A 25,376-nucleotide genomic window follows, 5' to 3' on the forward strand; every position below is an offset into this window, starting at 1 on the left:
GAGAGGCAAGGCTGGAAGTCAGAAATTCCTGGAAGGTTTGGAGAGGGTGATTTTGAGGAAGAGGAGGTGGGTCCCGCTGTGACGGAGGACGGAACTGTTCCAGGCAGGGTTCAATTTGTATAGTGTCTTGGGGAGTTGGATCATTAGGGGTAGGATTCGGATCATTTTTCTTCGTGGCAAAGTGATACTTCCAGCAGAGAGTCCGAGTGTAGGACAGTAAATCTTTGACGAGGGCTGTTTGGTTGAATCTGGGAGTGGGGCTGAAGGTGAGGCCTTTGGATAGGACAGAGGTTTCGGATTGGGAGAGAGGTTTGGAGGAAAGGTTAACTACTGAATTAGGGTGTTGTGGTACCAGATTGTGTTGATTGGAATTTTGAGGTTTTGGAGGGAGTGGAGCTGGAAGTGCGAGATTGAGTAGTAGGGAGAGACTTCTGCCTCGACTGACATCTCTGCCAAAACTCTTTGTCTTTAAATATGTCTGCTTGTGTCTGTATATGTGTGGATGGATATGTGTGTGTGTGCGAGTGTATACCCATCCTTTTTTCCCCCTAAGGTAAGTCTTTCCGCTCCCAGGACTGGAATGACTCCTTACCCTCTCTCTTAAAACCCACTTCCTTTCGTCTTTCCCTCTCCTTCCCTCTTTCCTGATGAGGCAACAGTTTGTTGCGAAAGCTTGAATTTTGTGTGTATGTTTGTGTTCGTTTGTGTGTCTGTCGACCTGCCAGCACTTTCATTTGGTAAGTCACATCATCTTTGTTTTTAGGTAATTTTTCCTAAGTGGTATGTTTCCTTCTATTATAACCATATCATTAATTTGAACCCAACAATTACGTTTGTTATTGTCGCCATTTCGTAATCTTTCCTGTCGTCTTATTTTCTCTTTACTTTCTCTTTCTCTTTTTACCATTAGTCTCACGTTGTATTCACCTTCCCCTTTTACCGTAATCTACTATACACTTTTATCCCACCTATATATGCTCAATAATACGTAACCCACTTCCAAACCATAACCAAAAAAAAATTTTATTTTCCGCTTTCAACACTACCGCTGCTATAAAATCCACCGTTTCTAGTTCAATAACAGCTGCTTTCACGTATTAAACAACCATTTCGGCTAGTTCTAATAACTTTCACTTTATTTCCGCTTCCGTTTTTCGCACATCACTGATCATTTTAGCCGCTCCCCACAGGTTTTAACGTCATTATTTCTTTGTCAGACCATTGTTAGGCCCATTTTCGTAATCTTTCACCACAACACCACCCCTTTTAATACGTTTATTCGAAATTTTCCCGAATTTCTCCGTCCTTTAACGTGATTTAGCGGCAACACAACCACCTAACCTTTATGCACATCGCTGTCTACCAACCCAAGTTCACCACAGGATCAACTTAACCAACACTTTTTCGCCTTTTTTCATACCAGATCTCCAGTTGCTTTCTAGTTCACCTTTATCTCTCCCCATATATTTCTATCTTTCATTTTCATTTCAACCTCATGTTAAACTTTCCACCTTCAATACCATGTCACCCTCACAACACGCCCACAACGACCCCATTAAGTTTTATTTACATTCCCTCCGAAAACATGCCTTCACCCTAGCCAAATTACGCTTGCATATTTTATTTTCTCAGGCTTGTCTGACATTTGGCATAACCCCCAAAGGCCTCACACTTAAAGTTCCCATCTCTGGCTGCAACCCTTCTTTCCGTCAGTCCCTATACCAGTTCCAAACTGAACAATCCATTGCCCTCACCCACATAATCCTTCACCTTCACATCAACTCAGCCAATGAACACACCCGTCAACTCCTATCCTTAATAAAAGTCCTCAATCTTCCCTCTCCCACATCCACACCGGCTATTCAGAGCATCCTCCTACAGGCCAACCACAAATTAGAACAGCATGCCACCCTTCACCTCAAAAAACTATCCAATCTCCTGGTTTCCCACCTCCGGAAAGGCAACTCACTCACCCTTCACAACCTTTCCAGCAAACCTCAACCACCTCTCATTGCACACAAACCCAGTCTGTCCCAACTACTCAATCTCCCACTTCCAGCTCCACTCCCTCCAAAACCTCAAAATTCCAATCAACACAATCTGGTACCACAACACCCTAATTCAGTAGTTAACCTTTCCTCCAAACCTCTCTCCCAATCCGAAACCTCTGTCCTATCCAAACGCCTCACCTTCAGCCCCACTCCCAGATTCAACCAAACAGCCCTCGTCAAAGATTTACTGTCCTACACTCGTACTCTCTGCTGGAAGTATCACTTTGCCATGAAGAAAAATGATCCTAATCCTACCCCTAATGATCCAACTCCTCAAGACACTATACAAATTGAACCCTGCCTGGAACAGTTCCGTCCTCCGTCACAGCGGGACCCACCTCCTCTTCCTCAAAATCACCCTCTCCAAACCTTCCAGGAATTTCTGACTTCTAGCCTTGCCTCTCAATCCTTCTTAAAAAACCTTAATCCTCCTCCCAACATCACCACTGCTGAAGCCCAGGCTATCCGTGATCTGAAGGCTGACCGGTCCATCGTCATTCTTCCGGCGGACAAGGGTTCCACGACCGTGGTACTTGATCATCGGGAGTATGTGGCTGAGGGACTGCGTCAGCTTTCAGACAACACCACATACAAAGTTTGCCAAGGTAATCCCATTCCTGATGTCCAGGCAGAGCTTCAAGGAATCCTCAGAACCTTAGGCCCCCTACAAAACCTTTCACCTGACTCCATCAACCTCCTGACCCCACCAACACCCTGCACCCCTACCTTCTACCTTCTTCCTAAAATTCACAAACCCAATCATCCCGGCCGCCCCATTGTTGCTGGTTACCAAGCCCCCACAGAACGTATCTCTGCCTACGTAGATCAACACCTTCAACCCATTACATGCAGTCTCCCATCCTTCATCAAAGACACCAACCACTTTCTCGAACGCCTGGAATCCTTACCCAATCCATTACCCCCAGAAACCATCCTTGTAACCATTGATGCCACTTTCTTATACACAAATATCCCACACGTCCAGGGCCTCGCTGCGATGGAGCACTTCCTTTCACGCCAATCACCTGCCACCCTACCTAAAACCTCTTTCCTCATTACCTTAGCCAGCTTCATCCTGACCCACAACTTCTTCACTTTTGAAGACCAGACATACCAACAATTAAAGGGAACAGCCATGGGTACCAGGATGGCCCCTTCGTACGCCAACCTATTCATGGGTCGCTTAGAGGAAGCCTTCTTGGTTACCCAGGCCTGCCAACCCAAAGTTTGGTACAGATTTATTGATGACATCTTCATGATCTGGACTCACAGTGAAGAAGAACTCCAGAATTTCCTCTCCAACCTCAACTCCTTTGGTTCCATCAGATTCACCTGGTCCTACTCCAAATCCCATGCCACTTTCCTTGATGTTGACCTTCACCTGTCCAATGGCCAGCTTCACACGTCCGTCCACATCAAACCCACCAACAAGCAACAGTACCTCCATTACGACAGCTGTCACCCATTCCACATCAAACGGTCCCTTCCCTACAGCCTAGGTCTTCGTGGCAAACGAATCTGCTCCAGTCCGGAATCCCTGAAGCATTACACCAACAACCTGACAACGGCTTTCACATCCCGCAACTACCCTCCCGACCTGGTACAGAAGCAAATAACCAAAGCCACTTCCTCATCCTCTCAAACCCAGAACCTCCCACAGAAGAACCACAAAAGTGCCCCAGTTGTGACAGGATACTTTCTGGGACTGGATCAGATTCTGAATGTGGCTCTCCAGCAGGGATACGACTACCTCAAATCCTGCCCTGAAATGAGATCCATCCTTCACGAAATCCTCCCCACTCCACCAAGAGTGTCTTTCCGCCGTCCACCTAACCTTCGTTACCTCTTAGTTCATCCCTATGAAATCCCCAAACCACCTTCCCTACCCTCTGGCTCCTACCCTTGTAACCGCCCCCAGTGTAAAACCTGTCCCATGCACCATCCCACCACCACCTACTCCAGTCCTGTAACCCGGAAGGTGTACACAATCAAAGGCAGAGCCACGTGTGAAAGCACCCACGTGATCTACCAACTGACCTGCCTACACTGTGATGCATTCTATGTGGGAATGACCAGCAACAAACTGTCCATTCGCATGAATGGACACAGGCAGACAGTGTTTGTTGGTAATGAGGATCACCCTGTGGCTAAACATGCCTTGGTGCACGGCCAGCAACATGCCTCGGTGCACGGCCAGCACATCTTGGCGCAGTGTTACACCGTCCGGGTTATCTGGATACTTCCCACCAACACCAACCTATCCGAACTGCGGAGATGGGAACTTGCTCTTCAATATATCCTCTCTTCCCATTATCCACCAGGCCCAATCTCCGCTAATTTCAAGTTGCCCCCACTCATACCTCACCTGTCATTCAACAACATCTTTGCCTCTGCACTTCTGCCTCGACTGACATCTCTGCCCAAACTCTTTGTCTTTAAATATGTCTGCTTGTGTCTGTATATGTGTGGATGAATATGTGTGTGTGTGTTGCGAGTGTATACCCGTCCCTTTTTCCCCCTAAGGTAAGTCTTTCCGCTCCCGGGACTGGAATGACTCCTTACCCTCTCTCTTAAAACCCACATCCTTTCGTCTTTCCCTCTCCTTCCCTCTTTCCTGATGAGGCAACAGTTTGTTGCGAAAGCTTGAATTTTGTGTGTATGTTTGTGTTCGTTTGTGTGTCTGTCGACCTGCCAGCACTGTCATTTGGTAAGTCACATCATCTTTGTTTTTAGGTAGTTCCATAAAATTCTGTTCACATAAAGTCATTATAAACTTAATATTTTCAATCTGAAATTCCCACCACACAATCCTCTTCTATCTCCCTCTCTCTTATCCTTCTTCTTCTTAGTAGTTATTGTTAGCAGTGATCTTTTATTTTCTGACCTGTCTAGTTTTCTACCACAACAACTGACAATGCACTTAGCTTTCCTGACTTATTAACTCTTGCATGTCATTTCGTCAATATTATCTCTCTAAGCCCTCAGGGTTTCAAATATTGTCCAGTGTAGTCCCCCAACAATCAGTCTTTCCTTCTCATCCCATCCAGTATGCCTCCCCAGAGCCACAGTTCCCAAACTCTCCCCATTTCCTGAACCTTGACTATCCTTTCCCTTTCTACCTTCTCCTTCAACACTTCTGCCAGAAGAATGAGCCACTGTCTCTGAAAACTTGCAGCTTCCTTAACCTTTATACGTGTGTTTTCCAGCCACTGCTGGTGAATAGACATTTTTATCTGTTCAGTTACGTTATATTAACATATACTATACAGTTTAAACCTTTTTGTGACAACTATATGGTTGTTTTTTGCAGTTACAGCTACGAGGTACTGACAGATTGTGTAGAAACAGTCATGACAATGTATTTATGTTTTCTAATGCAGTACTATTTCACATTACACTTATGGTTGATGCAATCACCGAAGGTGAGCCAGGTATGTGCCATACCATCTCAGTTCAAAACCATGCCCTCAAACATGGCTGATAAATATGCTGATGATTTAGAATTCTAAAGAAAATGACTGTTTCAAATCATTTTACATGGTTTAGTACATCATGAATTTGGATTTCTCAGTCAGCAGTTCATTTTCATATTACATTATACTCTATATACTCAGCCAACTTTCTCTCTTTCTGGAACACTTTGCCAGATTGTGATAATATTCCAGCAAAATATCCAGGCTTCCATAATTGGAGAGCGGTTTAATATACTTAACGTTCAGGTATATTCCCATACTCAGATATGGCAGCAAACCACATTTGGCAGACTTATTTAAACACAATAACCAGAGGACCAAGTGAACTTCAGCGTATCTCTTATTCCTCCAAGGAAATGATGATCTACTATAAGGCCTCACTTGTACTATCTCAGGAAGCAACATTTTGCTGTTCTGCAAAAAGAAGCTGCAACTGTTTCCATCCTGCATATTGCTAATCAATAGCAAAACTGTACTGTTAACTAGATTTTTAATAATCACATTTTTAAATGACAAGTACCATGTGACAATATTGACTATGCACTGAGGTGACAAAAGTCATGGGTAACCACCTCATATTGTGTTGGACCTCCTTTTTCCTGGTGCACTGCAGCAACTCAACATGGCATGGACTCAACAAGTTGTTGGAAGCCCCTGCAGAAATCTTGAGCCATATTTGTGAAGGTGTTGCTGGTGCAGGATTCTTGCAAGAACTGTTCTCTTGATTATGAACCATAAATGTTTGATGGCTTCATGTCAGGAAATTTGGGTGGCCAAATCATGCACCTGAACTGTCCAGAATGTGCTTCAAATAAGTCGTGAACAACTGTAGCATGATGCATTGTCATCTATAAAAGTTCCACTGTTGCTTAGGAAAATGAAGTCCATGAATGACTGCAAATGGTCTCCAAGTAGCCGAACATAGCCATTTCCAGTCAATGATTGGTTTATTTGTACCAGAGGGTCCTGCCCATTTCCATTCCGTATAAACTCAGCCCACACCACTATGGAGCCATTACTACCTTGCACAATGCCTTGTTGACAACTTGAGTCCATGGCTTCATGGGGTCTGCACCACACTCAAAAACCTACCATCAGCTCTTATCAAAAGAAATCAGAACTCAACTCTAAACAGGCCATGGTTTGCCAATCATGTGGGATCCAACCGATATGGTCACAGGTCCAGGAGAGGTGCTGCAGCTGATGTGCTATTAGCAAAGGCTCTCATGATGGTCATCTGCTGCCACAGCCAATTAACACCAAATTCGGCTGCACTCTCCTAATGGATTTGATTTCTGCAATTATTTCATGCAGTTATCACCAACCACTCTACACAAACGTTGCTGCTCTCAGTCATTAAATGAAGGCTGTTTGCCACTGCATTGTCTGTGGTGGGAAGTAATGCCCGAAATTTGGTATTCTTGGCAACTCTTGGCAATATGGATCTCAAAATATTGAATTTCCTAATGATTTCCGAAATGGAATGTCCCATTCGCCTAGCTCTAACTACCATCTTGCATTCAAAGTCTGTTAATTATATTCACATGGCCATAATCATGTCAGTAACCCATGGTCTAAGGGTAGTGTCTTTGATTAGTAATCAAAATATCCCTGATTCCAGGTTTGAGCCCCGCCACAGCTTAAAATTTGAATAAAAATCATCAGCTCTACCAACCCATGATTTCCAGCATATGGAGTCACCCTCATTCTGCTAATGGCACTGTCAAACAGGGTAGGGGAGCAGACAGAGGTACTCTCTTGCCCTTGGCATGGGAAACTGCCCCTAAAGGCGAAAGGATCAGCAATGACCAATGGCATGAGGATGCAGAGGGCAAGACACATAATGTGTGTCCACATGATAAGTCGCCTGTGACTGAAAAAGTGTCTTGATGAGCTCTACATTGGCAGAACATTCCAGAACAGTGCCCCATTGGGATCTCCAGTAGGGATTACCAATGGGAAGGCTACCATACAATAAAGATTGAGTAACCAACAAAAGGATAACATTCTAAAAGTCAGGCCGTGGAATTTCAGAAGTTTCAATGTGGTAGGGAAACTAGAAAATTTGAAAAGGGAAATGCAAGGGCTCAATCTAGATATAGTGGGGATCAGTGATGTGAAATGGAAAGAAGACTAGGATTTCCAGTCATGTGAGTACAGGGTAATATCAACAGCAGCAGAAAATGGTATAACAGGAGTGGGATTCATTATGAATAGGAACGTAGGGTAGAGAGTGTGCTACTGTGAACATTTCAGCAATAGGGTTATTCTTATCAGAATTGACAGCAAACCAACACTGACAACAATAGTTCAGGTAAACATGCCAATGTCGCAAGCTGAAGATGAAGAGGTAGAGAAAGTATATGAGGACATTGAGCAGGTAATTCAGTTTGTAAAAGAAAATGAAAATCTAATAATCATGGGGGATTGGAATGTGGTTATAGGGGAAGAATCAAAAGAAGGTATTACAGTAGAATTAGAGCTTGGTACTAGGAATGATTGAGGAGAAAGGCTAATTGAGTTCTGCTATAAATTTCAGCTAGTAACGGCAAATACTCTGTTCAAGAATCACAAGAGCAGGAGGTATACTTGGAAAAGGCTGGGTGATATAGGAATATTTCAGTTAGATTACATCATGGCCAGACAGAGATTCTGCAATCAGATACTGGATTGTAAGGCATACCCAGGAGCAGATACAGACCCAGATCACAATTTCGTTGTGATGAAGAGTGCACTAAAGTTAAGATATTAGTCCGGAAGAATCAATGCACAAAGAAGTGAGATACAGAAGAGCTAACGAATGAAGAGATATGCTTGACGTTATCTAAGACTGTAGATATTGTGATAAGGAACGGCTCAGTAGGCAGTTCAGCTGAAAAGAATGGACATCTCAAAAAGGTCAGTAACAGAAATTGTAAAGAAAAACATAGTTACAAAGAAGGTAACTGTGAAGAAACTATGGGTAACAGAAGAAATAGCTCAGTTGATCAATGAAAGAAGGAAATATAAAAGTATTCAGGGAAATTCAGGGATACAGAAATACAAGTAACTCAGAAATGAAACAAATAGGAAGTGCAGGGAAGCTAAGGTGAAATGGCTGCATGTAGAATGTGTAAAAATCAGAAAAGAAATGATTGCTGGAAGGACTGACGCAGCATATAGAAAAGTCAAAAGCCCTTTGGCGAAATTAAAATAAATTGTGGTAAAGTACAATGGGAATTCCACTGTTACATGCTGAGGAGAGATCAGATAGGCGAAAAAAGTACATTGAGGACGTCTATGAGGGGTAAGACTTGCCTGGTGTGACAGAAGAAGGAACATGAGTTGATAGCGAAGAGATATGGGATCCAGTACTAGAATGAGAATTTAAAATAGCTTTGGAAGACTTACAATCAAATAAGGGCTGATAACATTCCATCTGAATTTCTAAAATCATTGGGGGAAATGGCAACAAAACGACTATTCACATTGGTGTGTAGAATGTATGAATCTGGCGGTATACCATCTGGCTCTCAGTAAAATATCATCCACACAGTTCCAAATACTGCAAGAGTTGACAAGTGCAAGAATTATTGCACAATCAGCTTAACAGCTCTGCATCCAAGTTGCTGACAGGAATAATGCACAGAAGAATGGAAAAAAATTGGGGATGTATTAGACAACAATCAGTTTGGCTTTAGGAAAGGTAAAGGTACCAGAGAGGCAGTTCTAATGTTGCAGTTCATAATAGAAGCATGACTAAAGACAAATCAAGACATATTCATAGGATTTGTCAATCTGGAAAAAGCCTTCGACAATGTCCAATAGTGCAAGACGTTCAAAATTCTGAGGGAAGTTGGGGTAAGCTGTAGGGAGAGACACATAATGTTCAACACATACAAGAGCCGAGAGGGAATAATAAGGGTGGAAGACCAAGAACAAAGTGCTTGGATTAAAAAGGGTGTAAGACACGGATGTAGTCTTTCCCACTTACTGTTCAGTCTAGATACTGGAGAAGCAATGATTGAAATAAAAGAAAGGTTTAAGAGTGAAATTAAAATTCAAGAGAAAGGATGTCAAAGAAAAGCTTCATTGACCACATTGCTATCCTCAGCAAAACTGAAGACATATTACAGGATCTGCTGAATGGAATGAACAGTCTACTGAATATAGAATATGGATTAAGAGTAAATCAAAGAAAGACCAAAGTAATGAGAAGTAGCAGAAATGAGAACGGCAAGAAATTTAATAACAGGATTGATGGTTACAAAGCAGATGAAGTTAAGGAATTCTGCTACTTAGGCAGCAAAGTAACCCATGACTGACACATCAAGGAGTACATCAAAAGCAGGCATTCCTGGCCAAGATAAGTCTACTACTATCAAACATAGGCCTTAATTTGAGGAAGAAATTTCTGAGAATCTATGTTTGGAGCACATCATTATACAGTAGTGAAACATGAACTGTGGAACAACAAACAGAAGAGAATTGAAGCATTTGAGATGTGGTGCTACAGAAGAGTGTTGAAAATTAGGTGAAAGTTTGAGGAGGTTCTGTACAGAATCGGAGAGGAAAGGAATATAGCGAAAACACTGACAGAAGAAGGAGCAGGATGATAGGGCATCTGTTAAGAAATCAGGGAATGACTTCCATGGTTCTAAAGGGAGCTGTAGAGAGTAAAAACTGCAGAGGAAGACAGAGATTGGAAATCATCCAGTAAATAATTGAGGATGTAGGTTGCAAGTACTACTCTGAGGTGAAAAAAAAAAAAGAAAAAAGAAAAAAACCTTTTCACGTGAGTCACCTGAGTACAAATGGCAGTTCCAAAACGCACTGCCCTTTTATACCTTGTGGATGCGATACTACTTTCATCTGTATATGTGCATAACACTATCCTACGATTTTTTCACCTCGGTGTATTTGAAACAGAGCAAACTGGAACCCCCCATTTGCTCTTATTATATGCCTACTAATAGTTGATTTTTGTCTGTCTTTCACTAATAGTTGATTCTAATTTTCTATATGCATCATAGCTACAAATCTATCCAATTATTAATTAAAATAATGTTTATTCAATGTTGTACTTAACTGGAAATTCTTCTACAATATATAATGGGGAAAACATTTTGAGCTAACAGACTGATTGGGTGATGATGGCACTGCTCATTAGAAGGATCAACATCCATGCTTCATAATAATGTATTTTGATTTTACTATGCTAATTAACTCAACATAACTCATGATAAGTTCAACTGTACCTAAATTTTCCTTTGCAATGATGTAAAGACAGAAAATCAACATGTTATTACCAGGTTAGATTCTAATTTTTACCACCGTGCTCTTGTTGCTCTACATTTATGGAACTGAATGAGACCCTTCGCTAAGTTCTTAAGCCTTTAATTAAGAAGTATTGAAAACAGGCATAAATGATTATAGATCTAATATGGTGCCATTATTTGTAAATGGCTTATTTGCTATGTGGATGCACAACATAATTTCACAATTTTTTGTATTTTCCTAAACCACTGAATATTTTCTGAACAAGATTACTATCAAAACAGACAGTACATCTGGATTATTAAACTCTAACATAAACATTTTTCAAAACATTGTGCAGTTTCTCAAACCACAATATCTTCTCATGCCAGTCTTTATATTGCTACTACATTCCTTCATACATTCCTACTGCACTTGCCTTTGTAATAATATTAACAGATTCACGTTACTATAAATGAATGTAGTTTTTATTGATAAATAAAAGTATACAGTTTGATTAGCCAAATAAACCTGTTTTCCAAACACCCACATCCCCCAATTACTTCAGGTAACTAATGCTATACTGTATCTCATTTGGATCCAGTAAAACTACAGGAAAGCATTCACAGACCCTTCAGAAACTCAAAGTTTGGTGTACAATTTAATAGCAAATTCTGCTTTCAAACCATGCTGCTTCATTTGATGTGACCTTTATCTTGTTGCTTGACTCTGGTTTCTTTATAATTTTCCATATTTATTTCCAAATGTACATTTCAAAATATTCCATGATTGTAACACAAGACCAGTAAGAGCAGTAGTTGTTATAATGGAAAAGAGTTTTTTTTTTTTTTTTTGTTAATTATCAGCTGACTTAATAAAGAAACAAGTGATGTAAAGACAGAAAATCAACATGTTATTACCAGGCTGCACTCTGCAGACTTTTAGCTGCCCAGCTATGTTGTCAGAAAACTGCTGAGGAATGGCAGATCTGAGATCAGTGTAGGAATCATCTAGATCTTCTTTAGAGGCTGTTCTCCCAAAACTGTAAGAGAGAAAAAATGTGCATTGTTGAGCCCTGAGATAGAAATAAAAGGACCAGAAAATCAGAATTTTGACAATCATTAAACATTACTTTTTCCAAATACAGTAAACATAGCAGTCACTACATTTTGGTTTTGATCTGTTATAACAGTATTTTAACCTGACTGGAGAACGAAAACTGAATTCCACTGCTTTCATAATAGTAATATAACATACCTTGACTTTAAACTACACTGTTGAATCCCTTGACCAGGGATTTGGTGACTGCATTAATGGACTATCTACAAGATGCGAGGGTCGTTCCACGTGAAATCAGCCAATAAAACAATAAATTTGAACACTGATGATCTAGAATTTCGTAATTTTTTGTCCTTTTATTCCACCTACCAAAATAAGACAAAACCCAAAGTTAAAAATTCTTTGTACATTTTGTTTTTGAGTTACTAATTTTTAAAGTGCCCAAAATTGAGTGTTTTTGTCATGTTTCAAAACCTTAAAATGGCTATAGCTCATGTTCAGACCTAAAATTTATACCATTTCATTCAGTTTATTGTAGGCTTTGAAAATATGCACTGTCTGACCGAATTCATTAAAATGCTAAATTTTCCCAAACCAAAACTTTTTTATATTTTAAAAATTTAAAAATCAGAATTTTTTTATGTTCTGAAAAAAAAATGTATGTTAGTTGTACACTATTTGTTAATATACGCACCAAACGACATGAATGTATTCTAAGAGGAAAATAACAGAAATAAGAATCAAATTCATGACCTTATCCTGACTTTTTGATTACCGAATGATTACATCCATCACATACATTGCTGCTTTTGTGGAAACTCAAAGCATAGGTTTGTGTTGTCTGTACTGCATATTTACAGTAATTGGAGGCAAAGTGTCCCTCCCCCTCCCCCCCCACCACCCCTACCCTTGCACTCCACCTCTTCCTGCAGCGAACACTGTACGTTCTCCCTGCTACACCAACTTTACAGATGCCAAGTTACATTTTGCAAGCAGTACTAATACAGTGTGGGAAACATTTTGGCTTGTGAAAAAACTATTTTACTCTCTTCATCCTTAATGCCTTTAAAATAAGACTAAAATTACAGTAGTTTTATATTAATTACTAAAGTCTTTAAGGAAATATCTTTTCAAAATAGATGTGGATTAAAGAGCATTAAACAGAATTGGGAGGGAACAAAATTAAAGAAACTGTTGCAGCTGACACTCTTCCAGCAACACTTGAGATGGCATCATTGTCATGGGCAGAGCTACAATTTATATGTCATTTTTACTATGTGTATACACCACATATAGTTCAACAAAGCCACACCTCCAAATTTTTCTATCCACAACTGATCCTCAAGGATGCAAACTGCAGTAGCAGAGGCTTTACTTACACAGCTTATTAAATGGACAGCTGGATACAACATTTTGGGAGGGGGAGTTAGTACTAACTTGTTACCTTGTTATTCTTTCTAGAATTGCACCTGATTGGTACACAAAACAAAATTCATGACAACCCACTAAACTTTATTACATTTTCATTACTTTCATGACCACCTGCTCATTTTCATTACTTTTTCATTACTTCCATGAACTGTAGACACCGTGTTAAATTATGTTACTGTTAAAAATGAAAATGTTGTGTAGTAATTAAGTATACTTGCTTTACCATTTAAAAATTGTACTAAACTAGGCCGTATAACAATTCGCTCCTTAAGATCAGACAAATGTAACTACATTTTTCACTTTTGAGTTGTTAGTACGATAAGGTACATTGAATCGAGATCTATGTTATGATCAAACAAGCATAACTATCTTCTGTGGTTTCCGTTTTACTTGTCAGCGTATCTATTTTTTATGAAAAATAGCAAAATCAGACAGACAGAAGAGCTGATCCATTTTTAGACCACATTATGCAACATTAATTTGTGAAACAGAACAGCTCTTATGTTTCTCTGATCCTAACAGGACTGTTAGAAATTGCTTTTTCCACTACTTCTCTTTAGATACATTGTTGTCGTCACTCTGACAACAATGAAATGCGACTTCCTGGCAAGGAAGATAAATATTGTTTTAGTTGTGAATGAGTTTACAAGCAAGTAGGAGCACTATGGAGTCCAGAGGAAGAAGGATGGTGAAAATGTGCCTGGAGAAGGAACAGAATTTAATGGAATCTTATAAGTAATATAACCTGTTTCTTAGTGTATATATTTCGGTAGTAAGTCCTATAATAATACTTATTATTATTGCTATTACTGCTGTTGTCATTATTATTATTATTATTATATTTCTAATTATTGCTGTTACTGTTGTTGTCATTGCTGGCCGGTGTGGCCGTGCGGTTAAAGGCGCTTCAGTCTGGAACCGCGTGACCGCTATGGTCGCAGGTTCAAATCCTGCCTCGGGCATGGATGTGTGTGATGTCCTTAGGTTAGTTAGGTTTAATTATTCTAAGTTCTAGGCGACTGATGACATCAGAAGTTAAGTCGCATAGTGCTCAGAGCCATTTTTTTGTTGTTGTCATTATTATTATAACTATTATTATTGTTGTTGTTCATATTCATAGCTGAGGAAGAACGAGATGTGGAAATGCTCAGGACATTCATTCATTCAGATACAGATGATGATCCTTCTTCCTATGAACCAGACAACATTACAGATTCTGGTGAGTAGCCAAGCAATTATTAGACACTAGAGCAGTTCAAGTTAATTTTCTTTTCCCTTCCTCTGAATACCTGTCATGTTATTGTTGCAGAGAGTGGTGCTGGACATGGAACGTCCCTTGTAAAGAATGTCACAAAAACTGCTGCACAAGTAAATCATCACAATTAGCACAATCAGGATGAGGAAATTGCAGATGACAATGCTGGTATTGAGAATAGTAACAAAACAAGAAATCCAAAAATGATAGCGGTGAAAGAATAATGGAAAACAAATCAAAGAAAATTAATTGATAGCATGGTAAGGCATATATTTCTACGAAGAATTCCAAAGTTACTGCAAAATATGAAGCCAAAAGGTTGCTCTAAGTGTCAATGACAGTGCAGCAGTAAGTTTACTGAGCAAGACAGACAAAATATCCATAGAGCCTACTGCGATCTTGGATCAGTTGAGTACAAACCTAAATAAGCCAGTGGAAGAAGAAGAGAAACAAAGTGTGAGGACAAAATCAGATAACTCATGAAGGAAGAGGACCAAGAAATTCTATCTAATAAAGGAATTTGATAAGATTCAAGTGTGTATGCAGTTTTTTCTCAAGACATTTGACATTTCCAAAACTTTTGTAAGAAATACTATTAAAAAAGAGATGCACATCATGTAATTAAGAAAGAATGAACAGGACTTTATGAGCCAGGTACAAAGAGACCAGAAAAAAGTAAAGAGGCTAGAAGGAAACACATTAAGAGTTTTCCTACCCTTCTTTCTTATTACAAGACGAAAGAATGTACAGCAGATTATTTACCTGCCGATATGGGTATTAAGATAGTGTATGAGTTATATCAGGGACAATGCTATGAGGAACGAAAGACAGTCCACATATGGAGATACTCACAAAGTAAGAATGACCTTCAACACGTACAGAGTGAAAGAAATGGATAACACTCAAATTTTAGATTTCAACCAGCTTCATAAGCAAATAATCTGGAATAGGGAAACTGCTGAGAATGGAGAAACTGTAAAATGGCTTAAGATTGTTAGGACGCAATGTAGGAAAGATCAGCCTGACTTTCAAGTTTTGCACATCAAGCAAAGACCTGGCCTAAGAATTTCTTCGAATTCAGGATGTGAAGACAATACTCTGTGCCCAGCATGTGACAATCCTGTCTGCATAAGTAAAGAAAAGAAAAATATCTTATAGATTTATGTAATAAGGGTATTATACCTCATAGGTATCATACATTATATCAAGGACTCAATGCTGCTAATGATTTAGAAAACGTGGAAGAATAACAGGAATATACTTCATGTTTATTTTCTTTTTTCTCCTTTATTATTGTTGCTAGTTCATCACCTTAGTTATTTCATGTAAACCACTAATTTTGGGTTGTTTAAATGTCTGTGTATTATTTTTGAAACAATAATCAACAAACAGAAAAACAGGTCTGAGGGAGCATTGTGTTCTGTTAAAGTGATTTTTCCTACGTTATATGAAGATTAAAAAACAAGAATATTATTTCTGTTACCAGTAAATTATTTTTTTTAAGTTCAGTGTTATATAATAATGACTGAAAATAATAATGACTTTTATTCTCTTGCTTGTAGTATTCATTGAATGGCACTGACAGACATTCCCATAGCTTATTCCGTGCAATCTGTATTTATTAAGACATTATTAACAAAACTGCAGTAATCTTTAATATGATATATTGCTTAAAGCTGCATATTATTTGTTTGATGTTCATTTGCAGCCATTAAGTTAAGTACTGGACAAACATAACTACGTGCATAATTTCATAAAATATTTCATTAGTGTCCACCCAGTGACTAAAATATGTAACACCTAGTAGAAAACAACAGTCAATGAAGTATACTCTTTATTTACAAAACAAAGACTAGTGAAAAACTATTAGAACGTACTCAGCTTTTTGGACAAAACCTTTAAATCGAATTATCTCAAAACACTGTTTTCGGAGTTACGTTTCTTTGATCTTAAATGGGCGAATTGACATAAATTATGTAAGAGATAGCATGCATTTTCCATTTTATATATGTTATAATTCACAGTCATTGTAGTACATATTTACTGAATGTGTGTGTGTGTGTGTGTGTGTGTGTGTACATATTCACTTCTATTGACAGTAATTCCCTTTGGTAGAGATGAGATTTTGAGATAAAATTAGCAAAGCACTGGTGAGAGAAAGAGGGTCAGGTATGTATAACTCCTTAAGTACATGAGCTCAGGGGATAAAGTAGCAGAAAACTCCAGTGTCATGATTTAAATGCTTAGTCACCCAATAAACTGTTGAAAGGCAAGTGTTGGAATATGACACATACCAAGCACAGCCAACAAAGTGGAATATTGTACTTGTCATATTACGACATGTGCATTTCATTTTTATACTGGGAAATTTAGCATTTTAAATCATGACACTGGCACATTTTTGTCTCTTTGTCCCCTAGTGGTGTTCATATAGCGTGAAACTAGTGGTTTAATAAATGCACATAGAATAATAGTCGAAGTGGTTTTCTTGATACTCATATTAATCAGTAGTGGAAGCACAACATGATCAAATATTAACTTCATTCCAACTGTTTAAGTGGGGTAAAGCATATATGCCATCAGTCACTTGTAAGTGACAAATGATTAGCTTGAAGCATAAAAAAGCCATTGCAGTCACAGGGTCACAGAAGTATTATGCACTTATCTCTATAAGCAAAGTCAAAGGTAAAGCAAGAATTGTTTCTGATTTTTAAGAAATTTAACATTCATAAAAAATTCAAGAGGGTCCAGATGTTGCATCCTTTGGAGAAATTACAATATTTGTTGCTTGTACATATACTGTGTGATCAAAAATATCTGGACATCCCAAAAAACATAAATTTTTAATATTAGGTGCATTGTGCTGCCACCTACTGCCAATTAGACATCGTAATAGAGCAGAATTGGGCACTCCACAGAACTCACAGACTTCGAACATGGTCAGGTGATTGGGTGCCACTGTGGTCATACGTCTGTACACAAGATTTCCACACTCCTAAACATCCCTAGGTCCACTGTTTCCAATGTGATACTGAAGTGGAAACGTGAAGGGACACATACAGCACAAAAGCCGACCTTGTCTGTTGACTGGCAGAGACCGCCAGACAGTTGAAGAGGTTCGTAATGTGCAATAAGCAGACACGTATCCAGACCATCAAGCAGGAATTCCAAACTGCATCAGTATCCACAGCAAGCACTAAGACAGTTAGGCAGGAGATGAGAAAACTTGGATTTCATGGTTGAGTGACTGCTCATAAGCCACACATTATGCCGGTAAATGCCAAACGATGCCTTGATTGGTGTAAGGGGCATAAACATGTATGATTGAACAATCGAGAAACGTGTGGAGTGACAAATCACGGTACATAATGTGGCGATCAGATGGCAGTGTGTGGGTATGGCGAATGCCCAGTAAACATCAGCTGCCTGCTTGTGTAGTGCCAATAGTAAAATTTGGGGCTGGTGGTATTATGGTGTGGTTGTGTTTTTCATGGAGGGGGCTTGCACCCCTTGTTGTTTTGCATGGTGCTGTCACAGCACAGGCCTACACTGATGTTTTAAGCACCTTTTTGCTTCCCACTGTTGAAGAGCAATTCAGGGATTGCGATTGCATCTTTCAACGTGATTGAGCACCTGTTCATAACGCACAGCCTGTGGCGGAGTGGTTACACGACAATAACATCCCTGTAATGGACTGGCTTGCACAGAGTCCTGACCTGAATCGTATAGGACAGCTTTGGGATGTTTTGGACGCCAACTTCATGCCAGGCCTCACCGATCAACATTGATACCTCTCCTCATTGCAGCACTCTGTGGAGAATGGGCTGCCATTCCCCAAGGAAGCCTCCAGCACCTGACTGAACGTATGCCTGCGAGAGTGGAAGCTGTCATCAAGGCTAAGGGTGGGTCAGTGCCATATTGAATTCCAGCATTACCATTGGAGGTCACCACGAACTTGTAAGTCATTTTCAGCCAGGTGTCCAGATAGTTTTGATCACATAGTGTATGATAACAAATGTCGGAAGGCTTCAATGCTACCGAGGGATGAGAGAGTAGAAGTAAATCTTTTATTTATGCATGATTGTGGACCATCTCTTTCCTTTTCAAAACCAAGAAGACCAGATAAATTGACTGTAATAAAAAAACTTCACACTTTGTAAATTATATCTCTCAACTGCCACTGGAAGAACGTATAGACTGTCAGATGAAGTGCTGCAAAAAGCCTCAGATTATATTGCAAAAGAATGTGTTGTTACAGCAATTATGTCAGTGTTGCTTGGGAGAACCAGGTTAAATCATTTAAAAGAAAATCACAACATATAATTTAGACTCTACAAGATTGTTAGTGGATCACAATAACATCTTTCTTGCTGAAGATGAGTAAAAAATTTCTCTTTGCAAGACACTCAAATAACATATTATGAAATAATGACAGCTACATCATTAAAAACATAAGTTTGGAAAGTAGTAGACGAGGTACTGGTAGAAGTAAAGCTTTGAGGACGGGGCATGAGTCGTGCTTGGGTAGCTCAGTTGGTAGAGCACTTGGCCGCAAAAGGCTAAGGACTCGAGTTCGAGTCTCGGTCTGGCACACAGTTTTAATCTGCCAAGAAGTTTCATATCAGTGCACACTCTGCTGCAGAGTGAAAATCTCATTCTAGCTACATCATTGTTAGATTATGAACAAGGTGTTGTGCTTCCCCATAAAATAAAATTTATTTTAATATGTTCCCACTGGAAAACCATCATGAAATTTGGCACAAGTACTAACAAATAGTGTACAAGTAACATACTTGTTTTTTCAAAACCAAAAAATATTGTGATTTTGATCTTTTCAAAATTAAAAAGTAATCTCATCTGGGAAAATGCAGCAGCTTTATGAACATTTTCAATTAGCACCTACTTTTAAAGCTCATAAGAAACTGAATAAAATGGTACAAATTTTAGGTCTGTAAGACATTTGGTTTTGGGACACGGTGATTTTTAAGGTAAAAAATGTAACAAAAATCACAGAATTTTGGAAGTTTTAAAATTAATAACTCAAGAATGACAGGCCCAAAAAACATTTAATTGAGGATTTTTCATGCAAACAGCTATTATTACAAGTGTATAAAAATTATCAAAATCTGAGGTCTTAATAACCCATCATTTGTTGATATCACATGGACTGACCCTTGAGTATACTGGTCATATATACTGGTGGTGTATGCATCAAAATGTACTGAAATATATTAAACACTTCAGCCTCCATGAAGTGATGTAAGAATACATTAAATGGAAGGCTTTTGAAATTAGGAAAAAAAAAAAAAACGCTCTAGTATAACAATGAAAATAACCAGTTATTGATAATATAATGTAAATGAACAGATAAAAAATCTACTCAACAAGCAGCAGCAGAGGAACACGCAAAAAAGGATTTAATGTTCACAAGCTTTAGGAGCCAGTAGCTTCTGGCAGAAGACAGTAGGTCTCCCCTGACTTGGGGTTCTGGGTGACTTTTCTAAACTGTACCCCTTCCACTAAACCTCTCAAGCTCTTTTCCTTCATCCCTCTTCCTTGCCCTTCAACTCTTCTACCAGAAGAAGAAGCCAATGGCTCCAAACCTTGTAAACATTAAATCCTTTTGTGTGTGTGTTCCCCTGCCATCACTTGGTAAGTAGATTTTTTATCTGTGCATTTACATTATACTAAAAAAATGCTCTGATATTTGGTGATACTTGCAATGTGCAGAGAATATGGGCCATCAGCAGACTGGATTCTATATTATCCAAGTATGGTAAAAGACCACACATGAAATTTTTGGATGAGCACTGGATGTACAGGTGTCATTTTGCCAGTCCAGCCATAAGCATGTGGCACTTGAGCTGCCCCCGCCCCCTCCTCCTGTTTGTTAAATTTTCACGTAACTAACAGGAACATTGTCAGCTAACTTCATCCACGTCAATATTTCAACAGTTGAACACCCTGTTATTTTTGAGGCACAAATCATGCCTTCAAAATGATGGACTGTTCACCTGTCGAAATATTGGCGATTGTTGAGGATGGTACCCAGCTGCATTTCTGTAAGTTATTTCAACTACAACCTACTCAGTTCAAATGATTTTACAGTTTTTTGTAATGAGATGAGTAAGTCACACTTCATCAGTTACTCAGAATATCAGTATGAGCACTGACTGCCATAAAGAGTGTAGTCAGTAAGATGCTTTGTTTAGTGGAACCAGCAGGCTGAAACTGTGCCTACCAAATGACTGATTAACTGTTATGACAAATCTGAAGATGTTACCTGAATTATAATTACACTATATTGGAAACAGTAATCTTTTGGAGATGCTGAGACCCAGTTTCGAGATTTGTGCAGCCCTGAACAAACACTGGAATATGGCGTTTCATATGTCATCCACTTTTGCAATGCCAAATAGAATGAGAACTCATTGAGCTAGAAGTTTGTTACATATTAGCAACACACTCTCCCAGCCTCGGTCCCCCACACGGCAGTCGGCCATGCTAACCACTCAGCTATGGAGGCACATCAATGATGTGTCATGAAACTCTCACTGTTTCTCTGAAACTTCATCACTGCAGTACCGACAAGTGGCTGGCATGTATAAACATACTGTGAAACATTTGTGTATTGTGTATATGGAATGCAGAAGCACATTCAAAATGCACATTTGGTTTATTTAGGAGTTTAGAGTGGCACTATAAATTGTAGGAGCTTCAGTTGGATTTGGTATTTGCAAAGGACTGTTATTATTATTAAGGGCAAAAAATACAATTACCTGATGATACAACAATGATAGCCTGAAGTGAAGAGGAATAACTTTTGTGCTAAATGTAATGGGACTTGTGTTAGCTATAATTTCAGGTAGACACACAAATAAGTAGAAAGCGACACTGGTGGACGTGATTGAGGACCAAATGTCATTGTTGTGGAAGAGGACTTTGAAGATAAGTATACAGCTTTGTATAGGAACTGGGAAGTGGGAAAGATAAACATGATAGGTACACACAAGACACAGAAGTACGGACAATGCCAAAACAACATTTATATGTAGCACCTAATCTCCAGGAATGTAAAAACTGTGCCTAGTTTTGAATGTATTAAAACGTGTCTGAAATCCACAAAAAAACTGAAATGAACTACAATTTGCACAAGCCTCAGAAACTATATGCCAAGTATGTGGATATAATTGAAATCAGTTCCTTTGAACTTAAACACATCACGTAACAATTCATTTCTCATCTCAAAGTATTTTCAGTGATACGATTATGTCCCTCCTACTTTGAATCATATATACACTGAAACCTTGCTTAACGAGCACCTCCCGCAATGCGCAATTCGCATAATGAGCAAAACAAATCATAAAAAAATGACTTGCTTAGTAAGCGATGTTTCACATAATGAGTGACAATGATTCAGTGTGGTGTCACCAGCATAGACGTGCAGCATGGAAAATGTTCAACAATATGAACATCTTTCACTGTCAGCAGCACATATGAACAACATCTTTAGTACATACTGCAGTCTGGGTTTAGTGCTCTTTCTGCTACCATCTAAGTGCAATTTCTGATCACACATTTTTCTTAACTTGTGTTCACACAGTGCTTTTTAGTGTGCAAATTTTAATAACCTTCATAGGCATATCTCCAAAGACAAAGCTACAAGAAGAGGACCACATGTGGAAGAAAATTTTCTTAGAAATGAAACGTAAAATCATTGAAAAATGCAAACATGGTGTGAGCATTGCTGATTTAGCACGCACATACGATCAGTCCACATCAACTAGTTGCACTATCCTCAAGAATAAGGACAAGATTAAAGAGATAGACTCTTCAAAGAGAGTGACAAGAGTATCTAAACAACAGTTTCATATTCTGGATGATGTCGAAAGGTTGCTCCTTATATGGATAAATGAAAATCAATTGCAAGGTGATACTATTAATGAGAACATCATTAGTGGGTAAGTGATAATGATTTTTGATGACCTCATTAAGAAATACCAGAATCATCAGCAGGGAAGAAGTGTTGAAGGGAAGCCATGAGTGGTTCAAGAAGTTTAAGAGAAGAACCAGCATCCAGAGTGTCGTGAGGCACAGTGAAGTAGGCAGCTCCAACACAAAGGCAGCAGAGAACTTTAACAGCAACTTCAAGATGCTCATAGATTCTGAGGGTTATCTGCCGCCACATATTTTTAATTGTGAGGAGATAGGTCTATTCTGAGAAAAGATGCTGAAGCATACCTTTACATCAGCAGAGAAAAATACATTGCCCAGTCACAAGCCAATGAAAGACCATCTCACACTGCTATTCTGTGGCAATGCAAGCAGCAAATTGAAAATTAAACTGCTTGTTTACCATTCAGGAACTCCACAAGCCTTCAAGAAGTGTAAAGCCCAGAAGAGCAGGTTAAATGTGATGTGAAGGTCCAACAACAAGGGTTTGGTGACACATGATCTTTTTGCGATTGGACCAACGGAGTGTTTGGTCCTTCAATAAAAAAATATTTGCTTGGGATGAATCTGCCACTACATGTCTTGCTTGCTATGAACAACGTTCCTGCCCATTCTCTAGGCCTACAACACCACCTCCATGAAGAACTTCAATTCATCAAGATCCAATTTCTGCCTCCCCAACACCATTCCATTACTTCATCCTATGGACCAGTAGATTATTTTTAATTTTAAGAAGCACTCTTCAAGCATTGCTTTGAGTTGACTGAAGTTACCAGTCTCACTCTCAGGGTTTTGGAAATATCACTTCAACATCGAAACATGTGTCGAGATGATCAAAAAGGCATGGAAAGGGGTTACCAAGAGAACTCTCACTTCTGCTTGGAAGAATCTTTGGCCGGAGTGTGTTGCCAAATGTGACTCTAAGGCATTTGAGTCAGTACCTGTGGAGCCTGTAATGAACAAGATCGTGGGACTAGAAGTGGATAACAATGATACTGATGAACTGGTGGAAGATATACTGAAGAAATGACCCCTGAAGATCTTACGGAGTTGCAGTATGTTTCACAGCAGGAAGTTGTGGAGAGGAGTTCTTGAGAGGAGGAGGAGAAGGCGGTAATAACAAAGCAGCAACCTTCTGGCGTAGTAAGAGAAAAGCTGAAAGTATGGGAAACTGTTGCATCATACATGAAAACCATCACCCCAATAAAGCAGTGACTACGTGCACTACAATTTTATTATACAAAAATGCTGTATTCCATTTTCACCAACTGTTAAAACGTCAGCAAAAACAAATGACTGTAGATAGGTTCCTAGTGAAAAAGAATTAGTTCTGTGCCATGAATAATAAAGTATTTAATACTGTATGAATAATTTTCTTTGAGTAAGTGGCATGAATAAGATGAAACTTCTAATATTTTTTCTGCATGGAATGCATTACTGATTTTACATTAGTTTATATGGGATAAATAATTTTGCTTAACGACCATTTTGCACTATGAATAAGATTCTGGAATGAATTATGCTTGCTATGCAAGGTTCCACTGTATTACAATTCACTGAGATTTTATTATTATATGTCGATATTAACAAGATATTACTTTGACTGCATTTTCCTACTCAAAGTGGAACGATAATTACCACATTTAGTGAGTTGGAAATATGGAAGTAACAGCTTCAAAAATAGCAAGTTCTCAGTTTATATCATACCAGTCATCTGATACTACATGCTCACTGCTTGGAATGCTAGCATCACTTCAGCTGTCAAAGGGTTGCACTTTTCTGCCATACAGTTTTGCAACTGTTTGCCGTAGGCTGTGGTTTCCACCACACATTTTGCCTGTGGATTCTACACTGCCACCTTTCTGTTCAACAAGCTGATCATTATTCATCTCATTTTCCACAGAGTATAATATTACATTACGGTAACTGAAGAAATTGTAGCAATCAGGAGCATTTAGCAAAGCAATTAATTGAATGCATTACAAATACCTTGATATGCGGCGAACAGTGTACAGGTGGCCATCTTGAGGTCGTTGGCAACCTAATAGCGTGGTCTCATCCTGGACACTTGGTTGACAGCAGTCGCAGCATGCGCAGCAACATCGCCACATACCAGAGTCTGCTCTGTTGACAGTATGAAACCTATGAACACAGACATTATGGAAAAAAAGTTTTCAGAAATCTCTTTAAGGTTGCAGAAAACTTAACTTGGAGTTAAGAAGAAAAAGGAAGAAAGTCCTGACCTAAGTTAAAAGTAGACTATCTGATTACCTTACAGGCTTCTTTTGGATCCTAACTTGATCAATTTGTGCAAAACATTCCTTGTTACACCAGGTTTGATATATGTGATCGTGAAATATTGCCTTTTACTTTCTATGTAAGAATAAAACTCATTCTGATTGCAAATCCCTGAACATATTTTTATTTGTTACAACAACAATGATGAAAATAAACATTTAAATTTGGTTTAGAGGCATTTATAAACAAAAGTGGAGAAAAAGAGAAATTATTTATATTTATATAGATGATAATTAACATTGTGTTCTGGACTGAGACTCGAACTTTGGACCTTTGCCTTTTGTGCATAAGTGCTCCACCAAATGAGTTACCCAAGCATGCCCCACAGCTTTACTTCTGCTAACACCTTGTCTCCTATCTTCCAAACTTCATATCCGCCCACACTCCGCTGCAGAGTGAAAATTTCATTCTGGATAATTAACACTTATGGTGCATAACAAGATGAAAAGTTTTTAAAAGATATCTGTAAATAGGCATGTCAGAACTAGATGTACGCATTAGCTGAGGATTACTGTACTACATAAAAACAAAGTCATAAATAATATTTCACTCTTGACAAGGAACTCAGCAATTATGAAGTATTCACTTAACAATGAGTGCTATAAAATAATACCACAAACT

The 25,376-nt window shown here is 38.9% G+C and overlaps 1 protein-coding gene across 3 annotated transcripts in view; it reads right to left on the bottom strand.

Moving 5' to 3' along the window:
• The window catches only part of LOC126144235 (synaptotagmin-15-like), a 248,328-nt gene that overhangs the window by 54,186 nt on the left and 168,766 nt on the right, over positions 1 to 25,376 (bottom strand). For 2 of the 3 annotated variants that reach the window (XR_007529757.1, XM_049915479.1), the window contains exons 2-3: positions 24,447 to 24,599; positions 11,680 to 11,801 (exon numbers count right to left, since the gene is read on the bottom strand). Coding sequence is in view for 2 of the 3 variants with exons in the window: in XM_049915479.1 (XP_049771436.1) it covers positions 11,680 to 11,801; positions 24,447 to 24,568 (244 nt within the window). In the remaining variant the exon portion in view is untranslated. The remainder of the gene's footprint in view (positions 1 to 11,679; positions 11,802 to 24,446; positions 24,600 to 25,376) is intronic. The other variant, XM_049915480.1, reaches the window with a different exon arrangement.

This window comes from Schistocerca cancellata, chromosome 2, assembly GCF_023864275.1.
Source record: "Schistocerca cancellata isolate TAMUIC-IGC-003103 chromosome 2, iqSchCanc2.1, whole genome shotgun sequence".
NCBI classification, from domain to species: domain Eukaryota; kingdom Metazoa; phylum Arthropoda; class Insecta; order Orthoptera; family Acrididae; genus Schistocerca; species Schistocerca cancellata.